At 59.8% G+C, this 22,132-nt stretch overlaps 1 protein-coding gene across 7 annotated transcripts in view; it reads left to right on the top strand.

Moving 5' to 3' along the window:
- Positions 1-22,132, top strand: part of SH3BP2 (SH3 domain binding protein 2) — a 35,847-nt gene continuing 13,715 nt past the window's right edge. Inside the window, exons 1-4 of one of the 7 annotated variants that reach the window (XM_042937051.1) lie at positions 1-67; positions 14,908-14,957; positions 15,196-15,350; positions 15,932-16,009. Coding sequence is in view for 1 of the 7 variants with exons in the window: in XM_042937048.1 (XP_042792982.1) it covers positions 17,581-17,663 (83 nt within the window). In the remaining 6 variants the exon portion in view is untranslated. The other 6 variants (XM_042937049.1, XM_042937050.1, XM_042937052.1 and 3 more) reach the window with 6 other exon arrangements.

The following is a 22,132-nucleotide window of genomic DNA, read 5'->3' as shown; positions in this document are numbered from 1 at the left end:
GCGGGTCCGGCGGGCGGGAGCCGCCGCCGGCACGCAGGGCCCGCGGGCCGGGTGCAGAGTCTCACCGGTAAGACACAGGCGGGGCGCGATCGAGTCCCCCGGACCGGCCCGGTTTCCCTGGGCCAGGGTCCTCGGCGCTTCTGCCCGAGAAAGCGCGCGGGTTCGGGGGCTTGCACGGTGTACCCCGGAGGTCCAGGGGTGGAGGGCGGTTGCGTCGCGTCCGGCCCGCGTACCTCTCTTTGTTCTCCCCGCTCCTGCCCCCCCCTGGTCCCCCCCCCCCCCCCCCCCCCCCGCTTCCCTAGGCCCTTGGGGCTCGCGGGCCCCACAGCGCCCCTCCGCCCCCAGGCGACCCTCCGGACCGAGCCTCCAAAGGCTCAGAGCGGAATTTGCTCCCACCTCCTCCTGGTAATCCAAAAGGTGAGAGGAAAGCTGCTTATTGGAGCTGATTCACATTGAAGTGTGAGTGACTGATAGATCCGTGGCTCTGGGGAGTCTGCGAGTCTTATTTGGGGAAACAGTGAGTGCCAGAGAGGGTGGCAGAGAGGATGGGAGAGTTCGGGGTTGGGGACAGCCTCCTGAAGGCCGGTCTCTTCCAGCCGCGCAACACTTTCCTGCTGCTCCAGGCCTTGGCTGCCCCTGGTGAGGTGGTGCCGACCTGGGCTTCCTCTGAGAGTGTTGGCAGGTACTGAGCTCTGCTGCCCTGTGTCAGCCTGGGGCCGGTGCTCTCTGCCACCCTTGGTGACCACGAGCGCCTCACATCCCCTTTCTGTGCCTTCATTTGTTCATCTGCCAGTGCTGGTCATGTCTGTGCCTTGGGCTGGTGGCCAGACCAAGTAAGCCGCCCCTCAGAAGTGGCTCTGGCCTGGGATGAGGGCTCTGTGTGGGACTGCTGGGGTGTCTGTGCGCGTGACAGACGTGTGATCTTGCTTATGAGGCGTCAGCCAGTCCCCAGCACAAAGGGGCTCAGAAAATGTTACTTGCAGTGACAGCTATGATGGTCATGATGACATGTGCAGACTTTTTTCTCAATAGTTGGGGGACCAAGGGGACATGGTGAATCCTGGAGTGGGAATAGGGTCCCAGGTTCTTGTCCAGCTCAGCACTGACTCAGTGTGACCCCCAGGGGTCAGCCCCCAATCCTGTCCATGCCTGGCTCTGCAAAAGCAGAGGAGGGGGCTGGGCCCCATCACCTGCTGGAACCTCCTGCCACTGTGTCCTTTACCCAGGAGGGCCACACAGGGCGCTCCTGGGAGTCAGGGCTCCACTCCTGGTGGAACAGGGGGCCAGGGTGGTGGCTCTGATGGGTAAAGACTGTCAACCTCCCCTTCCCGACCTCCCCACCCCTGTTACTTGGCTCTGTGTCCCATACTGGAGCACACCTGGGCAGAGGGAGCAGGCAGAAGGGCAGACAGGTAGATGGTCCAGGCCAGTCCCTGTCACCTGTCTGGGAAGAGGGTACTGATGGGGCCCTGGCCCTTTCAGGGAGTCCCTCAGAGAGGGAGAGTCCTCACAGAGTCAGGAAAGAGCCCCCCACGGAGGCTGGCCTAGGAGAGAGAGAAGGCAGATAGGGGGATGCAAATGTGTTTTGTCCCTTCCTATTCACATGGACAGAGGGAAATGAGGTGCTGAGTGAGCCCCTGCTGTCCTCTTCTTCCCCCTCCCCGCCCCCCACCCGCAGGCAGCCCTGCAGATGGGAAGCCTGAGGGAACACAGACAGACAAGGTGGCCCAGCTTGGTCACAAGGGGCTGGGTCCTGGGTTTGAGTTTGGCCATGTCGATTTATCAGCTGTATGATCTCGTCCGGGAGATCTCACATTGCTGAGTCTTGGTTTCCTCATCTGTAAACTGCAGTAGTGAACCCCTACCTAGTGGGTGGTTCTGTGCGTCTGAGGGGCTGGTGGTGGCTCATGGTTGGTGTTCAGTGATTGTGAGCCTCCAAACTGGACAGCAGGGACAGCTGGGTCGCCTCTGCTTGGGAGTAGGGGTAGGACCAGACATGGAAAGGCCTGGGGGCAAAGGGCAGGCTCTGCTTGGGTCTCGTGGCAAAGGCCTGAATCTGTGAGGAGTGGCCAGGGTTGGGGAGCCACCTGGGTCCTCCTGGCTTCTGTCCTTAAAGCTCTGTGGTGAGATACCCAAGGTCAGTGACTGGCAAGGTAGTAGGTGGCCTCAGTAAGTTCCAGGCACATGCATATGTGGTCCTTAGGTACCCCCGGGTAGTGCGGCCATCCTGGGCAACCTGGCTGGTGGGCTACAGGTGGCCTGTGCAGGCAGGGGTTGCAGTCAAAAAAGAGGGGGGCTGCTCTCTGAGCCATGGTGGATGGCCTTGGAGGCAGGGACAGACTGAGCCAAAGGCTGGAAGTGGGAAGGGCGGCAGACCAGTTTGACCAGAGTGGCCTGGTGTGTGCCGGGTATGGTGAGGGCATGGATGGGGCAACAGGTAAAAGGGCAGAGGGGATCTCAGAATGCCCCCCCGGGTAGGTGGCCTCTCTCCAGAAGGCCTCTGGATCTCTCCAGTGGCCCTGACTGGGCATTCACGGGCCGGGGCTGGCCCCATGTGTGGACCACGTAAGTCCCAGCCAGAGGGGGTGGGGCAGGGCGGTGGGGGGGGGGGGAGCACATTCTGGGCTCATCATAGCCTCGGGCAGGCAGGCCCAGCGTTTCTGCCAGACCACCTTTCTCACCACCTCTGAAGGCCTGCGCGGGGGAGAGTGGACAGGATGGTGCCTCTTAGTCTCAGGCCAGGAGACCTGAGGCTCCTTAGCGACACTCTGATACTTCCTGACCCTCAGGTGACAGAAGCCCCCCGGCTCTGGCTCACACTGAGGGATTTGGCCTTGGGGGCCAAGCTCCTGAGCTGCACGTGAAAGCCAGGAGCAGTACAAGTGAAATGAATGCCAGCCCTGCTGGGCTCTCAGTGGGGAGGGGCCTCACTGTGCTTGAGGTGACTTCCAGCTCTGAGGCCACCTGAACGGTCAGCCTCTGCTCACCCCTGCCCCAGATTGTAGGCCGTGCTGGATCCTGATGGCAGGGCTGCTGTTTCCTTCACCCCTGGCCCACGTGGGCTGGCCATGCCAGGTTCTAGTAGTCTTAGCCAGCTGGTCTCCCGGGATGGGGTTGGCGTGCTTGGTTGCTGGAGGCGGTGTCCTGGGGAGGTCAACAGGGCCTGTAGAGCTGGTGGGGCATCCGTGTGGTATCCACACCCCTAGCCTTTGCAGCCACGTTCTGATTCCGAGAAGTGCCCTCTGTTTCCTCGTGAATCAGATGTTTATTGCGCGCTCGCTAAGCCCAGGGTGGGGATGGCCTGCTGCCAAGCATGCCTGTTCCAGGCCACTGAGTGGGGTGTGGGTGCCTGCCTGCTGGAGCCTGCAGAGGGAGCGAGGTCCCCGCCCCAAGTCTGAAGTGGTGGTGATGGCCGTGCTCCCCCACGGAGGAGTGGGGGGGGAGGGGGGGACTGAGCCTGCCCGGCAGGCTGCGTCCACTTCAGGTCTGAGTGACTCCCTGGACTTCGGTCCTTTCCGTGTGAAATAGGGTAAAACCAGTTCGAATGCCTGATGTCCTTGGGAAAAGTGAATGAGAGGCTGCCTAGGAGCCCTCATGGGCATCTCGAGCCTCGCGAGGGGCTCCATCAAGGCCGCACCCCAGACCCTGGGCCAAGACATTCCTGCCCTTGACCTTGCACAGACTGTGCAGCTCCATTTTGAGGGTTTCCTCCAGCCTGGCCCGAGGTGATGTTGTAATCTAGCAGCCCTGTTCTGCAGTTGGAGGGCCACGTGTCTGCATACCCTGGCTGGCCTTGAGGCCCCACCCATGTCCTGAGCTACACTAGGAGCCAGTCAAGCTCCTAGCCCTCAGTGCTGGTTGCCCCCAGCAAGGTGGGGAAAAAGTCAGAGGTAGACCTTGGGGCTTGGAATGCCGGGGTGGGGCCTTGGCTTGTCCCCACAGTCCACTTGGGGCTCTGGCTGGGGGCCTGGGCCCTTGCCACCTGGCTTCAGCCCTTGCCTCTGGAGCAGAGGTGGACCCCTTCGGACAGCTGCTGCCCCCCAGCCCTCTGCTCCTCTGCATATGCTGGGTGCTCTGTGTACCATGGCCTGGTCAGCATGGGCCCCAGGAGTAGACAGGCCTGCAGGTGGAGGGCAAGACCCGCTGGCAGATGCCACTCGAGGCAGCTTGGCCTTGGCCCACCCTGCCGCTCTGTCCCTCAGAAGTAGTTTAATGACAGGCCTAAGTGTCTGTCCTGCTTGATGCTTAGGGGACCCTTTCTGGCCAGTAACCGGGTGCCTCCTCTGAGCCTTCCAGTTCATTGCCTGGTCACCGTGTTTACTGGGAACTCATAAAGGACAGGGTGCCCACATAGGCCTGGTCTGGGGTGGGGGGGTGAGGTGCATGTGGGCCCCCCCCACAGGGAAGTCCCACTGTGGAGCATCCCAGGAAGTCCAGAAGGCACGGCTTCAAGTGCCGGCGGGCAGGTGGCACCGGGGCAGGGGCAGGGCAGGGCCGGGCCCTCTTTGAAGTTGGCTTGTTACTACCTGCCTACATTTAACTGTCCGCTCGGCGTCTGAGACGAATCCGTGCCGTCATCCTGGAACCCTCTGCTGCCCAGCTTGGTGGAGATGCCAATCAGATAACCATGGGTTGTTTGTTGTGCTTCGGCCTCGCTCAAAGGTTTCTGTCATCATTCCCCACCCCCCACCCCAGCTGACTGCCCTGCCCCAGCTCTGCGTTCCAGATGCTCTCAGTGGCCCCAGCAGGGTTCAGATGGGGAGACTGAGGTGGGGTATCCTGGGGGTCCCACCCTAAATGGAAGCAGTTCTTTTCTCTGTGGCTGTTTCCTTTCCTGAAGATGTGTGTTAGGGCCAAGATGGGGGTCAGCCTGAGCTCCCCTGAGCTGCAGGCCACTCTGGAAACCCAGTCTTTGGGTCCCAGGGAACCAGTCCCCAAGGTGGAGTTGGTGTGCAACCAGCAGGAGAGCGATGAGGAAGGCCCCAGAAGCCCCAAGTGGACAGGTGTGAGGACCACAGCCTTGTGTCAGAGCTGGAGGGAGGTGCACCGGGGCACTCAGCGCCTGCCTTGTCTCCTGAACGTCCCTCCCTAATCCAGCTACTTCCTTTCCTCCTATTTGGGTCCGGAAAGGGACAAGCTGTTTGTGTTGGCTCCCTGGGTCCCCTGATAGCCAGGCGGACACAGCACTGGGGGCCTGGCCCTGACAGGCAGATCAGTGGTCAGCTGGGCAGGCAGAGGGTGCAGTGGCTGTGTCTCCCAGCCCTCAGCCTAGGATGGGAGGTGGCCTGTCAGGCCTAGAACCTCTAGGAATGCAGGAGGTGCTAAGCAGGAGGCAGGGTGGTGACCTGGCTGTGAGCTGGACGCAGCAGAGGGCCTCAGAGCCCCTGCAGTTGGTGTCAGGCCACCAAGGCCTCCCTGCCGACCCACCCAGCTCGGGTCAGAGCTGATGGTGCTTGGTGGTAGCCCCTCAGGCGCCAGTGTCTGCCTCCCCGCACCCTACCCTGTCTCAGGATCTTGTCTGCATTGTACCCCCTTCCTCAGGCAGTCCTTCTGTCTCTCCAATCTGGCTCAGGAAGGATATGCTCCTCCGGGGACCTTACCCCGACCCTGCTGCCTGGCATGTAACAGGGCCGGGACCCCCAAACTCCCAGCGCTGGCTCCTTGCCACAGCAAGCTACTTGGGGGAGGGGGGGCCTGGGAGCAGGAGACTCTGGAATCATTTCCCTCCCAGCCCAGTTTGGTTCCAGACCGTGGGCTACAGCTGCCAGCGGAGGGCGATGCCTGCCCTTAGGTCAGGGCTCTGTCTCTGGTCTGGTGGTGGGGTGTAGGGAACGCCCCAGGCTGGGAGCAGGTCTGGGTTCTGTCCCACCTGGGTCAGCACCAGTGGTCCACAATGGAGTGAGGAATGGAGCCCGTCTCCGAGGCCCTGACCTGTTTTGGGGTCCTGGGCACCTGGCCTCAGAAGGTCTGCCACCTGGGGCAGGGGCTCTCTGAAACCAGTCTTCCCATTTTCCTGGGACTGTGATGGGAGGGTGAAGTGCTGTGGTTGGTGGTGGCCATGTTCACTGCGGAGGCAGGAAGTTGCTGAGGAAGGAAGAAGGTTGAGAAAGAGATCCTACTCCTGAGGCGATCTAGGAGGCCCTGCCCCAAGCCCAAGCTTCCCAACAGCCAGGCATGGGGGCGGGGGTGGGGGGCAGCTGTTCCGGGGCCAAGGTCTTGGGAAGCAGGAGGAGACTGCCCACTCCAAGCCCAAGCCAGCGGCCTCCATGTTGAGTCATGCACCCCCTCAAAAACCTGCACGGAGCCCTCCTGGGTGCCTGGCCTGGGGGTGGTCCTGGCCCTGCTAGTGGGCAGCACCCAAGAACGGCACAGGAGGCGCCGTGGGGGGCATCCATGATGGGGCCTCCTTGGGGTGGGAGCAGGAAGGGGAAAAAAGGAGCCAGGCTAGGGGCCCTGCGGTGTGTTGGCATAGAGACTCTGAAGGAGAGGCCTGGAGAAGGCAGAAGGGGTGCAGAAGTCAGGCCCGAGGGCACGGGAGGGTCTCGAGCAGCGGTTGGTTTCTATTTTCAAAGTTCACTCGGGTCTGGAGATGCTCCCACATGCACAGCCCCCCTGCGGCAATGGCTGTGAAGCAGCTTGGGTGGGAGTGGGGGGGTTGGAAGGGGGCTTAGACATGTAGGAGAGCTAGGTGTGTGGTGGGGAGAGGGGGTCAGCTGACCAGGGTGGAGTCAGTGACCTCAACCGAGCAGCTGTTGGGCCTGTGGGGGAGGCAGTCCTGGTCAGACGGGGTAGCGCTGGGCCCTGGTGTTACTGACTCTGCACCGCCCCCCCCCCCCCACCCCAACGTTGTTTGCTGGCTTTTCTGGCCCACAGTGATGTGACCCCACAGCTGTCTCCCTGGGGATGGGGAGGGTGTTCCTAGAGCACCCACCGAGCCGTACCCCCTCCCCCTCCCACCCAGCAGGCTGCCCCAGGCAGGAGGAGGCCTTAGGGGCTGACACCCAAGAGCTTGGCTCTGGGCTCTGCTGGCCAGCAGAAGCCTCCTTGCCTCTGGCGCCTCAGTTAGACTCCCTGTCTCTGTTGCATGTGGGGATCTGAGGGAGTTCTCTAGGGCTCTGGTTCAGGGCTAGGGTGTGGGGTGGGGGTGGGCAGACGGGAGATCTCCGGCCGTGGGGCTCACACAGGTCTTGGCTGTGGTGTCTGGGGGCACCAACCAGAGCTGTCTGTGCCTCAGGAAGGGCCCGGCCTGGGATCCCGGGGCAGCGATGGGGTAAGCCCCTCTTCCTGCCCTGCGTCACGCTCTGAGAACCCTCAGGGAGCCATGCCCCAGCCTGATTGTGGGGCATCAGGGGTGTCTTGGGGTGTTCTGAACTGGGGCCGAAGGCCAGGCAGGAGTTTGTCAGGTGGAGATGATATGAGGAGGTCAGGGAAGGGGTGTGACGTGTGCACTGTGGTTGAGCACCGGCTGGGTAAGGACCTTGAACTTGAGCCTGAGTGTGATCACCTTTGAGAAACTTGAGAACCACCAGTCTGCTGCGGCTCAGAGCCAGGAGAGGGTAGGGTGGGGGGACAGGAGGGTGGGCCTGGGGTACGGCATCTCACAGGACACCTGGCCTTGGAAAGGGGACAGTGTGCAGGACAGCACGGTGGCTGGACGTAGACCCCCTGATGGAGGGCCCAGACTGCTCGCAGGGGAGACTGGGGACTGGGCTCTTTTCCTGCCAACCTGGGCCCTCTGCCAGACCCTTTTCTTCATTGGGCCTCTGAACAATGGGGCAGTATGAGGGCGCCTGGGAGCAGTCTGGTCCCCCTGTGGGGGGTCTGTGCTAAGGGCGCGGGAGGAGCCAGTGGCTGAGTCATCCTGTCCAGTGCCCAAGCCTGGGTTCCTAGGCGAAGGAGGAACACACTGCTCTCAGTTCCTCTAATGGGGGGCTGACCTGCTCCCCCTTCCCTCTTCTGCCCCTCTGTCCGGCCTCTTCCTGTGTCCTCTCTCTGGCTCCCTCCGTCTGGACCTGTCTCTGTCTCCCTGTCTCTGTCCAGCCAGAGACGGAGGCCTGGGAGTGGCCACAGCATGCTTCCCCAGGCCCTGCCCACTGTAGCCCCGACAGGCGGGCTAGCCTGTCACCTGGGTGTTCCCCTTTGCTGGCCTGTGAGTGACCTCAGAAGGTCACCAATGAGAGGGCAAGACCAGGCCGGTGTGAGACCTCCCGAGGCCAACGTAAAATTTACCGATGGATACAATGTGACCAAAAACAAAAGACAATGCAATAAAATTAAAAAAAAAAAAAAAAAAAAAGGCAACAAAAAAAACTCAGAAAGTAAAAACTAATCAACAGCATCAAAGAAAAAAATGGTTTGAAAACAGCTTAAAAATGTTCTGTTGGGGATGAAAGTATAACAGTAGGTGGATTAAGACAGAAGAAAGACCTCACTGTAAAAGGCTGAAATGAGCAGAATGAGAGAGAGATTTTGTCGTGTAGACTCCCTGCTCTGAGTTCTGGCCTGGGGCAGGGTCAGCAGGAGGCCAGAACCCCATTGGACAAGTGGTGACCTGGGGTTCCTGGTGAGTAAGGAGTCCCTGGAGGATCCAGACTGGGGGCCACACCTCATGACCCTGCCCTGACCTAGCAGCCCCGAGCCAGTGAAATGTTGTAGAGTGCTGAGGGACACCACGGTTTCCTGTGGTCTAAGGGAGGCCACCGTGGCAGGAAAGATACTAAGGAGAGGGGTGGTGGGACAGATGGCGGAGTGACCAAGGCCACTGACTGCTGCAGGGGTCAAGGCTGTGTCCCTGGTGGCCTAGCCCGAGGTGCCTTGTCAAGTGGCTGCCAATGTGGAGGGCTCACACAGCTGCCTTGGCCTGGCACAGGCGGACAGCAGGTGTCCTTACAGTGTGCCCACGATGGCTGACCTTTGGTCTCTGACTTCGGCTCCCTCGAGGAGCAGTGGGGCTGGATCTCTCTGGCTGCCTCCTCTACCCACATCCCTCGCTAGCATCAGTTTCATGGCCTTGGCATCCCCGCTGTGTTCCCTTCCTACACCTTGCCCTGGTACTGAGATCTGGGCTGAGTGCATGCCCTCTACCCTCAGAGGCCCTGAGACCCAGTGTTGGGACAAGTGGCTGTCTCAGAGTTCCAGTGAACGGTCGGTCTTCTTTGGTCCTCAGGGTGCCATTAGCAATAAGCCCATTTGGGGAATGAGGAAGTGAGGCTCAAGGTGTGAAGCAACTTGCACCAGGACCCCATTGCAAATCAGTGAAACTGAGCCCGGAGCCTAAGCCTGAATGGGATCCTGGCCTGGGACCTCACCCTGGGGACAGGCCTGGGATCTCATCCACACTCAGCTGGGCATGTGGCCCTGACAAACAGCTCTGAAATGAAACTGCTTTTGTCCCTCTGGTCTGAGGTGCGTGTTCCCTCCTACCCCAACCCCAGGCCCTTTGCACAAGTTGCTTCCCATCCGGGACACCCCCCATGTGGTTTCCGTGCTTGGCTACTTCATGTGGAAGATGGCTCCAAGGATGCTGGCTGATGTGTCACCGTGTCTGGGTGGAATAGTGGTCACAGGGACATGAGTCAGAAGTGGCTGCCTCCCCAGCAGATCGGGAGCCCCGCTCTGGGTGGGGCCGGCTTGGATCCTGGGGTGAAGGGTGTGGTGTTTGTCGGCAGGTGGCAGTGCCCTGACTGCCTCCCTCTGCCCCAGTACCAGGAGAACTTGGGGGTTGCGCTGATGCTCTGTGCAAGACAGACAAGCACCCCAGCCCCCCCTGGCCCAGTGGTGGACGACACTTCCTGCTCTCAGTTTTATTAGCTACCCAGTGGGGTTCGGCTCTGGCTCTGTAGGGGCCCCCCCGTTTCTGACGGAGATACTGTTTCTGGGATATCTGATGGCCTGCTCCTTCACTTCATTTGACTCTCTGCTGAAGTGTGGACCTCTCCATCCACACAGCCCTAGCACTGAGCGCCGGGCCTCCTCGGTTCTCACCCCGCTGAGCCTGCCAGCTCTCGGAACAGCCTGAGTTACCAATGGAGACTCCGAGGCTTTGGCTTCCGCTTCTTGCCAGACCTTGTTCTGGGGTGAGCACTGTCCTCCCCCTGCAGCACTGGCAGCAGTGAGCCAGGCTCAGGCTGAATGTCTCCCGACTGGGCTGTCCCTGGGCTTTGGACGTGAGTGTAAAACAAGCAAACCCTGAGCCCACAAGGACAGGCTGGCATGCACCAGCACGCCGCATGGTCTGTCCCACCCCCTGTGCTGCAGCCTCCTGCCCAGAGCCTGGGGCCCCCCTCCCGTTGCCCTCTGGGCTGCTGTGTTTTCTGCCCAGGTGGGAGCCATTGTGGGGCTCCTCCTCTCCCTTCGCGCCTCTGGGAGCCAGCCTCAGCAGGAAATGCCGGACTGTGTGGTGTGGGTGAGGTGGCTCTGGGCTCCAGGCCCCATGGGCAGTGCCGGCTGGATGGCTGTGCTGCGGCCTTCTTAGCCTCCCTTTCCTCATCGGGAGAGCAGCAGAGTGTGTACCCTTGAGCAGCTGGGGACCACGCAGGCCACAGAGCTGACACATTGGTGGACATTCCAGGCCCCTGCCCTGACCCGGTGGCTTGGCCATCCGTAGCGGGAGGGGACTACAGGAAGGAAAGCACCCTAGCCTTCGTGACCCCCTGGCCTTGGCCTCAGCAAGTGGGGAGTTTGCCCCCGTGGGATGTGTGTGCGACACAGGGGTCCCCAGGAGAGTCTGGTTGATGGTAGCCTCTGTTCCTGAGGAGGCCGGCCTAGGGCTGGTGGTAGGAACCAGGCCCCCTGTTGGGGAGGCAGGCCTCGCACCGAGCACCAGAACTGCCTTCTGGAGCCTTCTGCTGCCCAGTAGGATGGGCGCTCAGTGTGTATGTGCTGAGGGAGCCGATGTGGCATGGCCTGCGAAGGACAGAGGGGAGCAGACTGGATTTGGGGAAGTCTTGGTCTCTGTGGATCCCTCATCTGGCCAGGGATCAGCTTATCTCTGACCTGAGAGGAGATGGTGTCTCTGTTTTTGGGTATCCTGCCAAAAAAGCAGATCTCCTGCCCAACCACATTCCCTGGACCCCTGGAAGGTCAGCAGCAGTGTTGGGCAGTCTTGTCGGCCTAGGGCCTGGCCCACCAGGTGCTTGGGGTGTGAGGGTGCCTGGTCTGGCCCCACATCTGCTCTGTCGGTGACGGTTGCCAGCCTTGCTTTGTGGACGAGGACACAGGCTGGGAGAAGTCACTCTGGGGAGGGGTTCAAGCTCTGCTTGGTGGGCACCAAAGCCCCTATACTGGGCATATGTCATGTAGCCAGAGGCCCCCAGGGGTGGAGAAGTGGGGGTACTTGAGGCAAGAAATGAGCGTCCTGGGCTGGACGCCATGGGGAGTAAGGGGCACCCAGCTAGTCAGGGATACAGTAGCTCATGCTCTAGAAAGTACTCAGTGCCTGCTTCGTGCTGGACACACTGTGGGGGGTGGACATGAGGAGTGACCATCCTCTGGAGCCGATGCTGAAGGAGGGACAGGTGGTCCCCAGACAGACTGAAATGCTCAGGTGCGGGGTATGAAGGGAGGGGCAGACTCTCCCGGGAGCTGGGAGAGGGGTCCTGCGTGTGGTTGGAGGCCTGTGGGTGCGGTGGGTCACCTCTGGGTGCAATTCCCAGCGCTATGGGAATGTGGCTCAGAATGGGGCCATCGGTGGCCGGGGATCCTGGGGTGCTCAAGGGTCCAGACCCCGAGGGGCCGGAAGGGAAGGTGTAGCCCGGCTTCAAGCAGGATGGTTTGAGAGCACACTCCCCCTTTCCAACATGACTGCGCTGACAGTGTTTGCAACAGAACCCCAGTGACCAAGTGCCCCTGGAGTATCCCTGCCCACCAGCCGTGCCAGATGGTCCTGGGGACATCTTGCACCAGAACTGTCAACCCCATTCTTCACATGAGGAAGCTTAGGCTCAGAGTGGGCCACAAGTTTAGAAGAGGGGATTGAGCCAGGCCTGTCCCCAAGGAAGCCTGTGCAGTAACCACTGTGCTATTCTTGCCCACCCAGGTCCTGAGGCTGGAGCAGCCCCTTCATGGGGAACCACAGGGGCAGGAAGCCCTGAGCATCTTTCTTGGGGCTAGCACTTTGGGGCAAGGCTGACGAGAGGCAGGCTGCCTCCGCGGGCACGGGCCAGGAACTCGGGGCACACATCAGTGCTCTGGGACATTTTTTCTTGATCAGTTAAAAGGCACAGACTTGTTTAAGTTCTGATGAACCGAAGCGTGAATCCTGAGAACCTCTGCTGGCTTGTGGTTTGAGGCAGGAGAGTGGTTCACGCCAGTGACGATGCCAGCGTGGTTCCCCCCAGACCTAGCCTGCCCCTCACCACAGCCCACGGTGGACCTTGTCCCTCACACAGGGACCTTGGCCCGGGGCTCCCACCATCCTCCCTCCTGCCTGCATGCTGCTCCTTCCTGGCCAGGCTCCAGCTCCCTCCTGGGGAGCCTCCTTCTCCGGGCTCTGCTGGAGGGAGCTCTGCCCTGGGTATGAGCCCAGGGGTACCCCCGACTCTGTGAGGGCCCCTAGCTCTGCTCTGCACTCTGCCCAGCTTGGGAATGTTTGCTGGAGGCAGAGACGCCAGGCCAGGGAGAGGAAAGCTCCGGGGTGCTGTGTGACTGGGGCAGTGTCCAGGGATGTGAGGGCCTCATGAGTCTTCTTTGGGGACAGAGCTTGAGGGCCAAGTGTCTCAGAGTAGAAGCCCCACCCCCACCCCCATGCTGACCCAGAAGCCCAGGCCCCAGGGCGGGCAGCCATGCATGTGGGTCTCTTTCTGCACTTCCCTTAATTTCCTCTGCGCTTGGACACAGGAGTGACTGGACGCTTCCTGCCTCTATCCTGGGCAGCCCTGAGACCCTGGGGGCCTTCTGGACCCCAGCACACCGCTGTCCTTCTGGGGACACTGGCAGGCTCCCATGCGTCCAGTTCATCTCTGTTTTGCAGTTAGCAGTCTTGAATATCTGCTCATTGCCGGCCACCCCTCATCTCACCGAGGAGGGATCCTGGGCCATGGATGGGCCTTGGTGGTGGCCACACTGGACATCAGTTCTTGTTCAGGGTCAGATTAACTCTAAGTACACTCTGGCTCTGAGGGATGGCCTAGGCAAGGGCTAGTTACAGCCATGTGAGGGGCATGGCCGTGTGTGTAGACGTGACTCTGAAGCCATCTGTCCCATCTATCCATCTGGGCCCTGCATGGGTCAGGCACCAGCCTGGCTCTGGGGATTCATCGGGACCCAGGCCAGTGGGGAGTGCTGGGGTATCTGTGTGATACTCTGGTGTATCAGGCTATGCCACTGATGGAGATTTCAGAGAAGGGTGTGAGGTTCTAGATGGTTCTGTTTTCCAAGGATGAGGGAGCATTTTGGAGAGGATTTAGTTTACAGGTAGAAGAGATTGGCAGGTACTGGGAATGGGGCATGATTGATGGGCCTATGTGGCAGGCCCAGAGTTAAGGGCCCAGGGCTGGAAGCAGGAGCCAGACCCCATATACCTGGCCAGGGAATCAGGCTGACCCCTGCTTCATGGTGGAAATGTGCTACGGAGGGGCTGGCCAGGGGTGTGAACCAGAGGCAGGAGGAGGGCTCAGCAAGTGTGATGGGTGTGAGCTGGGTGTGGCACCCAATCCCCTGCTTGGGAGGGTAGGAAGTGGTGGGCCAGGCCCGCAGGAGGTGTGCACAGCCAAGGAGGCCAGCTCAGGTTTGCTCCGTCCAGCTGGATGCCCATGGCAGGGGCTGCCCACAGAACCGGTTTCTTCCTGCAGGATATGCTCGGGCTTCAAGTGAAGTTGGCCCAGGGAAAGGACTTTGGAGAGTCCCTGTGTGTGATAGTTTCCTAAGGCTGTCCTAACCCAGCACCACCCCCTGGGGGCTTAAAACAATAGACATTCACTCTCTGAGTCCTGGAAGGCAGAAATCCAAAATCCAAGGGTCAGCACGGCCATGCTCCCTCCGGAGGCTCTAGAGAAGGATCCTTTCTTCCTTGCCTTTTCCAGCTTGTGGTGGTTGCAGAAATCCTTGGCTTCTCTGGTTTGGGGCCACGTCACTCCAATCTGTGCCTCTGTCTCTTCTTTCTCTTGTAATCCAATCCTTGTCATTGGATTTAGGGCCCATCTGGCCAGTCCAGGATGAGATCCCTAACTACATGTGCAAAGGTCCCTTTTCCAAATAAGGTCACATTTGTAGCATCTGGGGACTAGGACTTAGACATGTATCTCTTACACTGGGTGACTCTGGGTGCGCCCTGTCCTCTACATCACCCGCTCCCTCTGCCCAGTACGACCCTTGCAGCCCTGCTCTGGAAGGCAGCCTCTAGCCTCAAGTATGGAGAGAAGAGTGAGGCTCAGAGAAAGGAGGGAAGCTGTGTCTACGGGTCCTAGAGCTGGCTCTAGGTGGACCGAGGCCCTGCGGGAGGGGCTGATACAAAACATCTTATTTTGAGAACTTGATGTTTTTCCCCATCGTGGGTGCCAGCCACCCCTCCCTGGGCCCAGGCCCTCCCCAGAGCCCAACAGGCCCTTCTCAGCACCTTCAGTGCCTGAGCTGCCCCTGAAGGTGGCAGATGGGCACCGGGTTGGGCACAGGGGCCCGGGGTGCCTGAGGGAGACCCGGGGCTGGGGTTCCCAGGGACATGGTTCCATTCCTCACCCCTCCGTTCTCGGGCCATCAGCCTGGCTGGTGCCAGCATCTCTGAATGGCAGTGTTCTCACGGTCAGCGCAGGTTACAATAGGACCAGCTTCGTGGGCTGTGAGCACAGGGGTGAGGAAAACTCCGTGCCCAGCTGCAGAGGTCACGCTGTGCTAGGTGTTTGCCTTGCTCCTGAGGAGGCTGAAGACCCCAGGAACTCAGAGTGAAATCTCTCTGTCTTGCTTTCTTTTCAGGCTGACCCTTGGCCCCTGCTGGCCCTGCTGGCTGGCTCCCACCCATCCTGGTACGTGCCCTACGTTTGGTGTGGTGGGGTGGTCCCCAAGCCCGGCACTTTGAGGCACCTGCCCTTGGGGCAGGGGGAGGAGCCGCAGCTGGGGGAGGGTGGGCTAGAGACCACAGCCATGCTCCAGCCTCACGCGTTTTGCTGCTGGGATCCTGGCGTGGGATCATTTCCATGGCTATCTCCAGCACACCGTAAAAGGTCATGGAGCTGCCATTATTGGAGGGTCCTCTGTTTTCAGGAATATAAATGGCAGTGTTCTTCGCTGCAAGGATAAAGTGATGCCTCAGGAGGTAGGAGGGCACATGAAGAAGCTGAGGCCCAGAGAAGAGCGGCCTGCAGAGGTCACATAGCAGCCCAGGACTCCTGACCTTCACCTCCCAGAGGGAGACAAAGGTTGGAGAAGGGGCCAGCATGGGTCTGACCCCTGATGGGGATCCTATTCCCCTCATGGCCCTCTGCCCCCTCCTACCTCTGCTGTTGTTTAGGCGCTTGGGGACCCTCCAGGGCGTAAGGGCGGGGGAGGCTCTGGCTGCTGCCTTGACCTCAGGCCTCTTCATCCATCCACCTGTCTGTCCGGTGAGGGGCGATGCATCCTGGGGAGTGTTGGCTGGCTCCCGGTCCTCGTCTTGGCAGCTTCTCACCCCCACGCCTGTACCCCAGCCTCTCTGGGCCTCGGTCACCCTGTTGCCCCTGGATTCCTCCCCACCCTGTGATGTTGCCCTGAACCCCTGTCCTGTCTTTGACTTCCTCACCCCAACCCCTCCCAGCAAACTCTGCCTCTCTCTGTCAGATCCAGCCCCCTCCCCTGGAGGCCTCCCCAGTCTAGTGCCTGCTGGGCCTGCCACCTTCTGTTGACCCCATAGCATGGTCCTTGAAGCCGAGGCCCCCACCCTGGCCCAGAACTGCCCATTGGCTTGTCCTGGCTGGATCATGGCCCAGGAGCTCCTCACCTGCTATTTTATCTCAACCCTCAGCACCCATTTCACAGATGAAGAAACTAAGGTTCAGAGATACTAAGTAAGTTGAGGCCACAGAGCTGGCACAGGACAAAGGTAGGCTGAGTGTCCAGCTTTAGCTTGCTCTGGGGCCCTCTATCCACCCTGGGCAGACTGCAAAGAGGAAGAAGGGGCAGAAACCCCCCTCTAACCCTCCCCCTTGCTACCTGTCTGTCTGTTGGTGTCTGTCTGTCATGGCCAACTTTCTGCCAAAAGCACAGTCTGCCCTTAGCCACCAAAGGGGATCGAGGCTGGCCTAGGCGTGGGGAGGCCAGGGCAGCCATGCCTATCCTGAGGAGAGCTCAGACACAAAGGTCAAGCCCCCCATCCTCTAAGAGACAGCAGGTGGTCTGTGACCCCAGATAGGCCCCCAGGTAGCACGAGGGCCTTGGCAGATGTCTGGGGCGGTGGACGCTGTGGGAGATGGAGGTCCCCCGGCCTGGGAGCTGCCCTCCAGTGCCCTGACTACAAGTATGTGAGACGGCTAGGTGCCCCAGGAAACTTGGTGGACAAGACCATCAGCAACTCCCGGAGACCCTGTGGTCTGTGGCCTTTCTGACCCTCAAATCCTGCTGTGGGAGGGGGGGGGTGGTCCCAGAGTGCTCCTTCCTTTGGTTGGGCCTGTCCTCTGTGGGAGAGGTATGACCTTGAGACCCAAGCTCAGGAGAAGAGAGCCAGGGGATGTGGGGGCTCAGCACTGAACAGCCTGGGCTTGAATCCCTGCTCCCCAACTCTTTGGCTGTGGATCTGGGCAGGAGAGGCACCCAACCCTTGTGGGGCAGTGTAGGCTGTGGAGGGGACGCATTCTGAGTGGGACCTGGGGCAGGACCGGACAGTGGCAAGAGCATGCTCTGATAGTCGTCAAGCCTGGTGTTGAGAGTGATGATTGCCAGAGGCAGTGAGCCCAGCTCTGTCACAGAGGCCATGCCTGGCTGGGGGAGACGGGGAGGCCTGTGGTAGAGGAGGGAGGGAGGGTGGCAGGCAAATGCCTGGGCCAAGGCTGGGAACCTGGTCCCTTGGTCCCTTGGTCCCTTGGTGTCAAAGGGCAGAGAGGTGGAGGTAGTGAGTTCCCAGTGTTGGGTGTAAGCATCAGCTTCGTGAGGGGAAGGGGCTTCTGGGGCCAAGGAGACACAGTGTGACAGCCCATGGCTGGGAAGGGGCTTTGGTCGTTTCCTGGAGAGAAGCCAAGTATGCAGAGGTGGCCACAGGAAGTGTGTGTGGGGCATCAGCAGGGAGCTTCCTCCCGGGGGACAAAGCTGGTCTTGCCCCGGGGCCTGGAGAGCTGTGGTCTCCGGCTGCAGTAGGGCATGGGGGCAGTGCTGGCTAAAATCCAGCAGGCCTAACAGCGCTGATGGGTGCAGCCCTGGGTCTCACTTCGGCCTCAGGACCTGGGAGGGTAGAAAGCAGGAAGTGCTGGCTAGCTGGGGCTGCCCAGGGACCCGGCAACAGGAAGTCTCCGGAGGGGAGGAAGCCTGGCGGCCACAGGCCCCAGATGCAGCCGGCGGCTGTCAGCAGGAGGGAGCTGTGGACGCAGCTGCCTGGGCAGCACCCAGGACAATGCCGGGGCATCAGGCCTTCCCCGCCTGGGAGACGTGGGCTGTAGGTCCTCCCTGTGGCCCCTGAGCCACATGGCCGCCCTGGGCCTCAGGACACCTGCCCCCAGCCCATCGACAGACAGGAGGAGAACCATGTGCTGGGTCAGTGCTCTCAGGTCAGTGTGGCTGCCCCGGGACCAGGGGCTTAGCAGGTGGCGTGAACCCCGGGCCTGTGGAACTGTCCAGGCTGAGCCCTGGACCCCAGAGCCGATAGGCTGTGAGGAGAGCCCTGCGGAACTGGATGGGGCACAGTGGGAGCCCCAAGAGGGAGCCTGCTGCTAGGACACCCCTGCCCCCACCATGTGCTACTCAGCCCGCAGCTGGCAGGGAGGTGGGGGCCCAGGTTGGGGGGCGCCTTCCCACCACGTATGCTGCCAGGTCCTGTGTGCTCACACATTGAGTGAGTATGTGTGAATGGATGTGAGTGTGTGTGTGTGTGTGTGTGTGTGTGTACGTGGACCATGCTTGGGAGCCTGGCATGGAGCTGAGGGGCTGGGGGGCTCTCTGCCTAAAGCCCAGGTCATGCCCCTTCCCTCTGGCATGGCTGCTTGCCGCCCCCCCCCCCCCCCCCCCCCAGGAGATGTTTGGTTTTGATTCTCTTGTGGAGGAAGATTCTGGGAAGAGAAAGGGGGAGGGGAACGGAAAGGGGAAAGGGGAAAACAGATGGCCTGGGCGTGACCCCACTGCCACCTAGCGCCTACAGGGTGCCTGCCTGGGGGCGTGGCTGTGCGTGGAGAGTTCCCCACCCTTTACTGGATGTGTAACTTTGGGCAGGTGACTCAGCCTCTCAGACCCTCGGTGTCTTCATCAGTGGTGTGGGGATGACGCCAGTTCACACGTCAGGGGGTGTCGGGATGATGATGTGGGGTGATCCTTGAGAAGCACAGAGCCTGGCTAATGGTGAATGCCCAGGGCGCTTCTCCCAGCCTCAGGGTTCTAGTCTGTAAAACGGGAATAAAGCATTGAGCCCGTGGGACTTAAGGAGCTGTCAAGTAGAACATTCTAACCTACGCCCAGGCTGCCAGCCTGGGGCACGGGGGCCGCCCACAAAGGGTCTCGGGAGCCCCTGGAGGCTGTGCATGTGTGTATATTTACGAGTGAGTGAATGAGTGTGTGCCTCAGTGTGAGTCCATAAAAGTGTGTATGAATACATAGTGAGCTTGAGCGTGTGTGACAATGAGTGCGTGTCTACGAATGGGTGTGTGTGTCTGAGTGAGTGTGTGAGTGAGTGTGGGCGTATGAGCGTGTACGTGTGAATATATTTGTGTCAGTGGGCATACATGAGAAAGCATACGTGTCTGTGTGTGTGTCTGTGTGTGTACGTGTGTTTGTGTGGGTGTGAGTGTGTGAATGAATGCATTTAGCTCCCCTTTTCACTGGGGCCGGAGGTCCCAGCCTCCCCTTTCCCTGCAGCGGCCACAAAGGGCCGGTGTGGTCACCACTGACAGGAACCCCTGACACTGTGGTCGCACGAGGCACCAGCTCCCTCATCACAGTCAGGGCAATGTCTGCAAGTGTCAGAGAGGAGACCGCAGGAGCTCAGCCTCCAGGGCCCCTGCTTGGCTCTCCCACAGAGGCTTACACCCATGCACACGCATGCACACACACTGATGTGCACACTCTAACCTGTGTGTGCACTGTGCAGCTCACAAGCACAGCCTGCCCGAGCACACTATCTGTGGCACTCACACGTGGGCCTGTGCAAATCATCACCACACACCTGTGGGGCTCACAGCCCCGTGGTAGGGGGGAGCCACAGAGCCTGCGCTTTGTGGGACTCCTCAAGGACTGTCTCTGGGGGACCGAGCGGTTTTCATCCACCAGCTCTGCCCCTGTCCCTGCTGCTCGGTCAGCTGGACTAACCTCTACTGTAAGAGAAGGTCGTGTGAGCTCAGGAGCGGAGACCAGGGTGTGTGCCTGAGGTGCCCGCCTTCCAAAGATCACACGCCGTCTGAAAGGGTTCATGGAGCCCAGCGGCCACCCCCATGCTGGCCACCCTAACGCCGACCTCTGTGTCATCAGAGTCCTGCCCCAGTCAGCCCCTCTGAGCTGCAGGGAACCAAGCCCCTCCCTGCATAGCAGTCTCCCTGGGTGGCCTCAGTACCCTCCTATGTAGGGAGAGATGCCCTGAGGGGTGTCGGGGGACTCTGACGACTGGACTTTCTGTGCTCACTTTAAGTGAGAGGAAACAGAGGTCAGAGGAGGATAGGCCTGGTGGGGTTTGAACCCGGCCCTCCAGCACTGTCCCTGGTGGCTCCCACCCAGGGCGGCTCAGCGGGCACCCCCAGCAGCACAGTGAGGGGTCCCTACTGCTGTGTCTGCCCCTGCAGAGGGAGGGACTGAGGCTTCCCGCTGATGAGCCCATGGAATGAATGAGTGGAGTTAAACCCTCAGGGGGCTGGGTGACACCGTGGACATTGAGGGAGGTAGCCAGGGAGGCCAGGTTGGCCAGGAGTCTGGGTGTCTCTTGGGGGTTCCCCTCAATTTTCCTGGGCACCAGTGGAGTTGGAATCTTTGAACTGGGCTGGAAGTCCCCAAAATCTGTGCGGTCACCACAGCCACCATGGCCCATCATTACCCTTACCCTCAGCTCCCATTTCCTTCCTGTTTTCTGCTCCAGCCTGGCCTGGCACTGGGCACTTGGTCAGGTGTCAGCCCACTTCACCCACTGGTACAGGGTGGGGCCAGGTGGGGCCAGAGGATTTGGGGGCCTCAGGATGGGTTTCCCCTTGGGTAGTCCATCCTCTGGAGAGAAGCTGAGGATGTCAGCATCTGTCCCTGCAGTGAGGACATTCCTAGGGGAGGTGAAGCTAGAGTACAACCTGATTCTCACGACCTACCCTCCACACTAAGGTTAGTCAGTGGCCACCCAAGAGCCCTCATTCTGCCCACAGAGAGACTGCGGCCAGGCAAGAGTGAGGCTCTCACGGGCCTGTACCTGCCTGGCCACTGAGCTGAGCCGGAGTGGGGCTGTATACTGCCCTAACTCCTCCCCTCCAGTTTCCCACACGTGTGGGACTGGGAGGAGTGGTGGGTTCCATACTTGCTCACAGTAGCTGCCCCTCCCCTAGGACACACGCTGGGGTCAGAGGAGGACAGGCCTGGTGGACTTTGAACCCGGCCCTCCAGCACTGTCCCTGGCGGTTCCCAGCCAGGGCGGCTCAGCGGGCACCCCCAGCAGCACAGTGAGGGGTCCCTACTGCTGTGTCTGCCCCTGCAGAGGAAGGGACTGAGGCTTCCCGCTGACGAGCCCATGGAATGAACGAGCGGAGCTAAACCATCATGGGGCTCGGTGACAGGGCCAACGTTCTGTGCCTCCTCTGGGGCTCCCTGGGTGCCCCCTCTGTGCTGGGCCTGAGCTGGTGAAGATGGGGAACAGCAACAAGCTAGTGTGGTCAGTGTTAGGTGGAGAGAAGGGTGTTCTAACCCCACAGAGGGACACAGGACCCCTAGAGGTCAGGGAAGGAACCTGAGGGAGGGAACACTTGAGCTAACTCTAATTTTTGGATTGATTGTTGCTAGTACGTATATAGAAGTATGGCTGTTTTTTGTGTTTTGATCTTATATTCTGCTAGCTCGTTTATTAGTTCTAATAATTGTTTTGTGGGTTCTTTGAAATTGTCTGTATACATAACTATCTAATTTGTGAATAGTTTTGCTTCTTCATTTCCAATCTGGATACCTTTTATTGCTTTTTCTTGCATAATTGCACTGGCTAGTACCTCCAGTACAAGGTTGAATAGAAGTGGCAAGAGTAGATGTCTTTGCCTTGCCCCTGCTCTTAGGGGAAAGCTTTCAGTCTTTTACCACTGAGTATGATGTTGGCTGGGGATTTTTCATAAACACCCTTTCGATGTTGAGGAAGTTTTCTCCTATTCCTGGTGTGTTGTTCGTATCATGAAAAATTGTCAAGTTTTTGCCAAATGCTTTTTCTGTGTGTGTTGAGATGACCATGTGCTTTTTGTCTTTTATTTGATTAGCATGATGCATTACAATCATTGAACCCTAGGTAAGTGTTACCCTTGCATTCCCATGATAATTCCCACTTGGCGTGGTGTAGAATCCTTTTTACATGGTGCTGAATGCCATTTGCTAGTATTTTGGTGAGGCTTTCTACGTCTACAATCATAAGGGATGTTGATCTGTAGTTTTCTTGTGATGCCTTTGGCTTTGGTGTCAGAGTAATGCTGGCCTGATACAGTGAGTTCCTTTGTCTTCTGTTTTGGGAGAAGTGAATGAAGGACTGGTGTTCATTTGAACCAATTCCTGAGGGCTGAGTTAGTTCAGTTGCAACTGGAGGCAGTGGAAACAGCGTGCACTGCAGCCTGGAGGTGGTGCTTGGTGGTTTTGGGTCTTGGATTCGGGAACCACAGGGTCTGGGTGCCACAGGTGCATGGGAGGTAGAGGGCATGAGGAGAGCCGCTGAGAAAGATCCATGGGGCCTGGATCTGGAAAGGCCAGGGGGCATGAGGAGGCCCTGGAGTCCTGGAACAAAGTGGTGATGGGAATGGCTTGTGTGGTGGGGGAGAGTGTGCCGAGTGAAGGTGATGGGGGAGGAGGTGCTGCAAGCAGGGGAGGGAACTGA

This window comes from Panthera leo, chromosome B1 (assembly GCF_018350215.1).
Source record: "Panthera leo isolate Ple1 chromosome B1, P.leo_Ple1_pat1.1, whole genome shotgun sequence".
Taxonomy (NCBI): domain Eukaryota; kingdom Metazoa; phylum Chordata; class Mammalia; order Carnivora; family Felidae; genus Panthera; species Panthera leo.
Note: the sequence above shows the minus strand (reverse complement) of the source record. Positions and strands in the feature narration are given on the sequence as shown.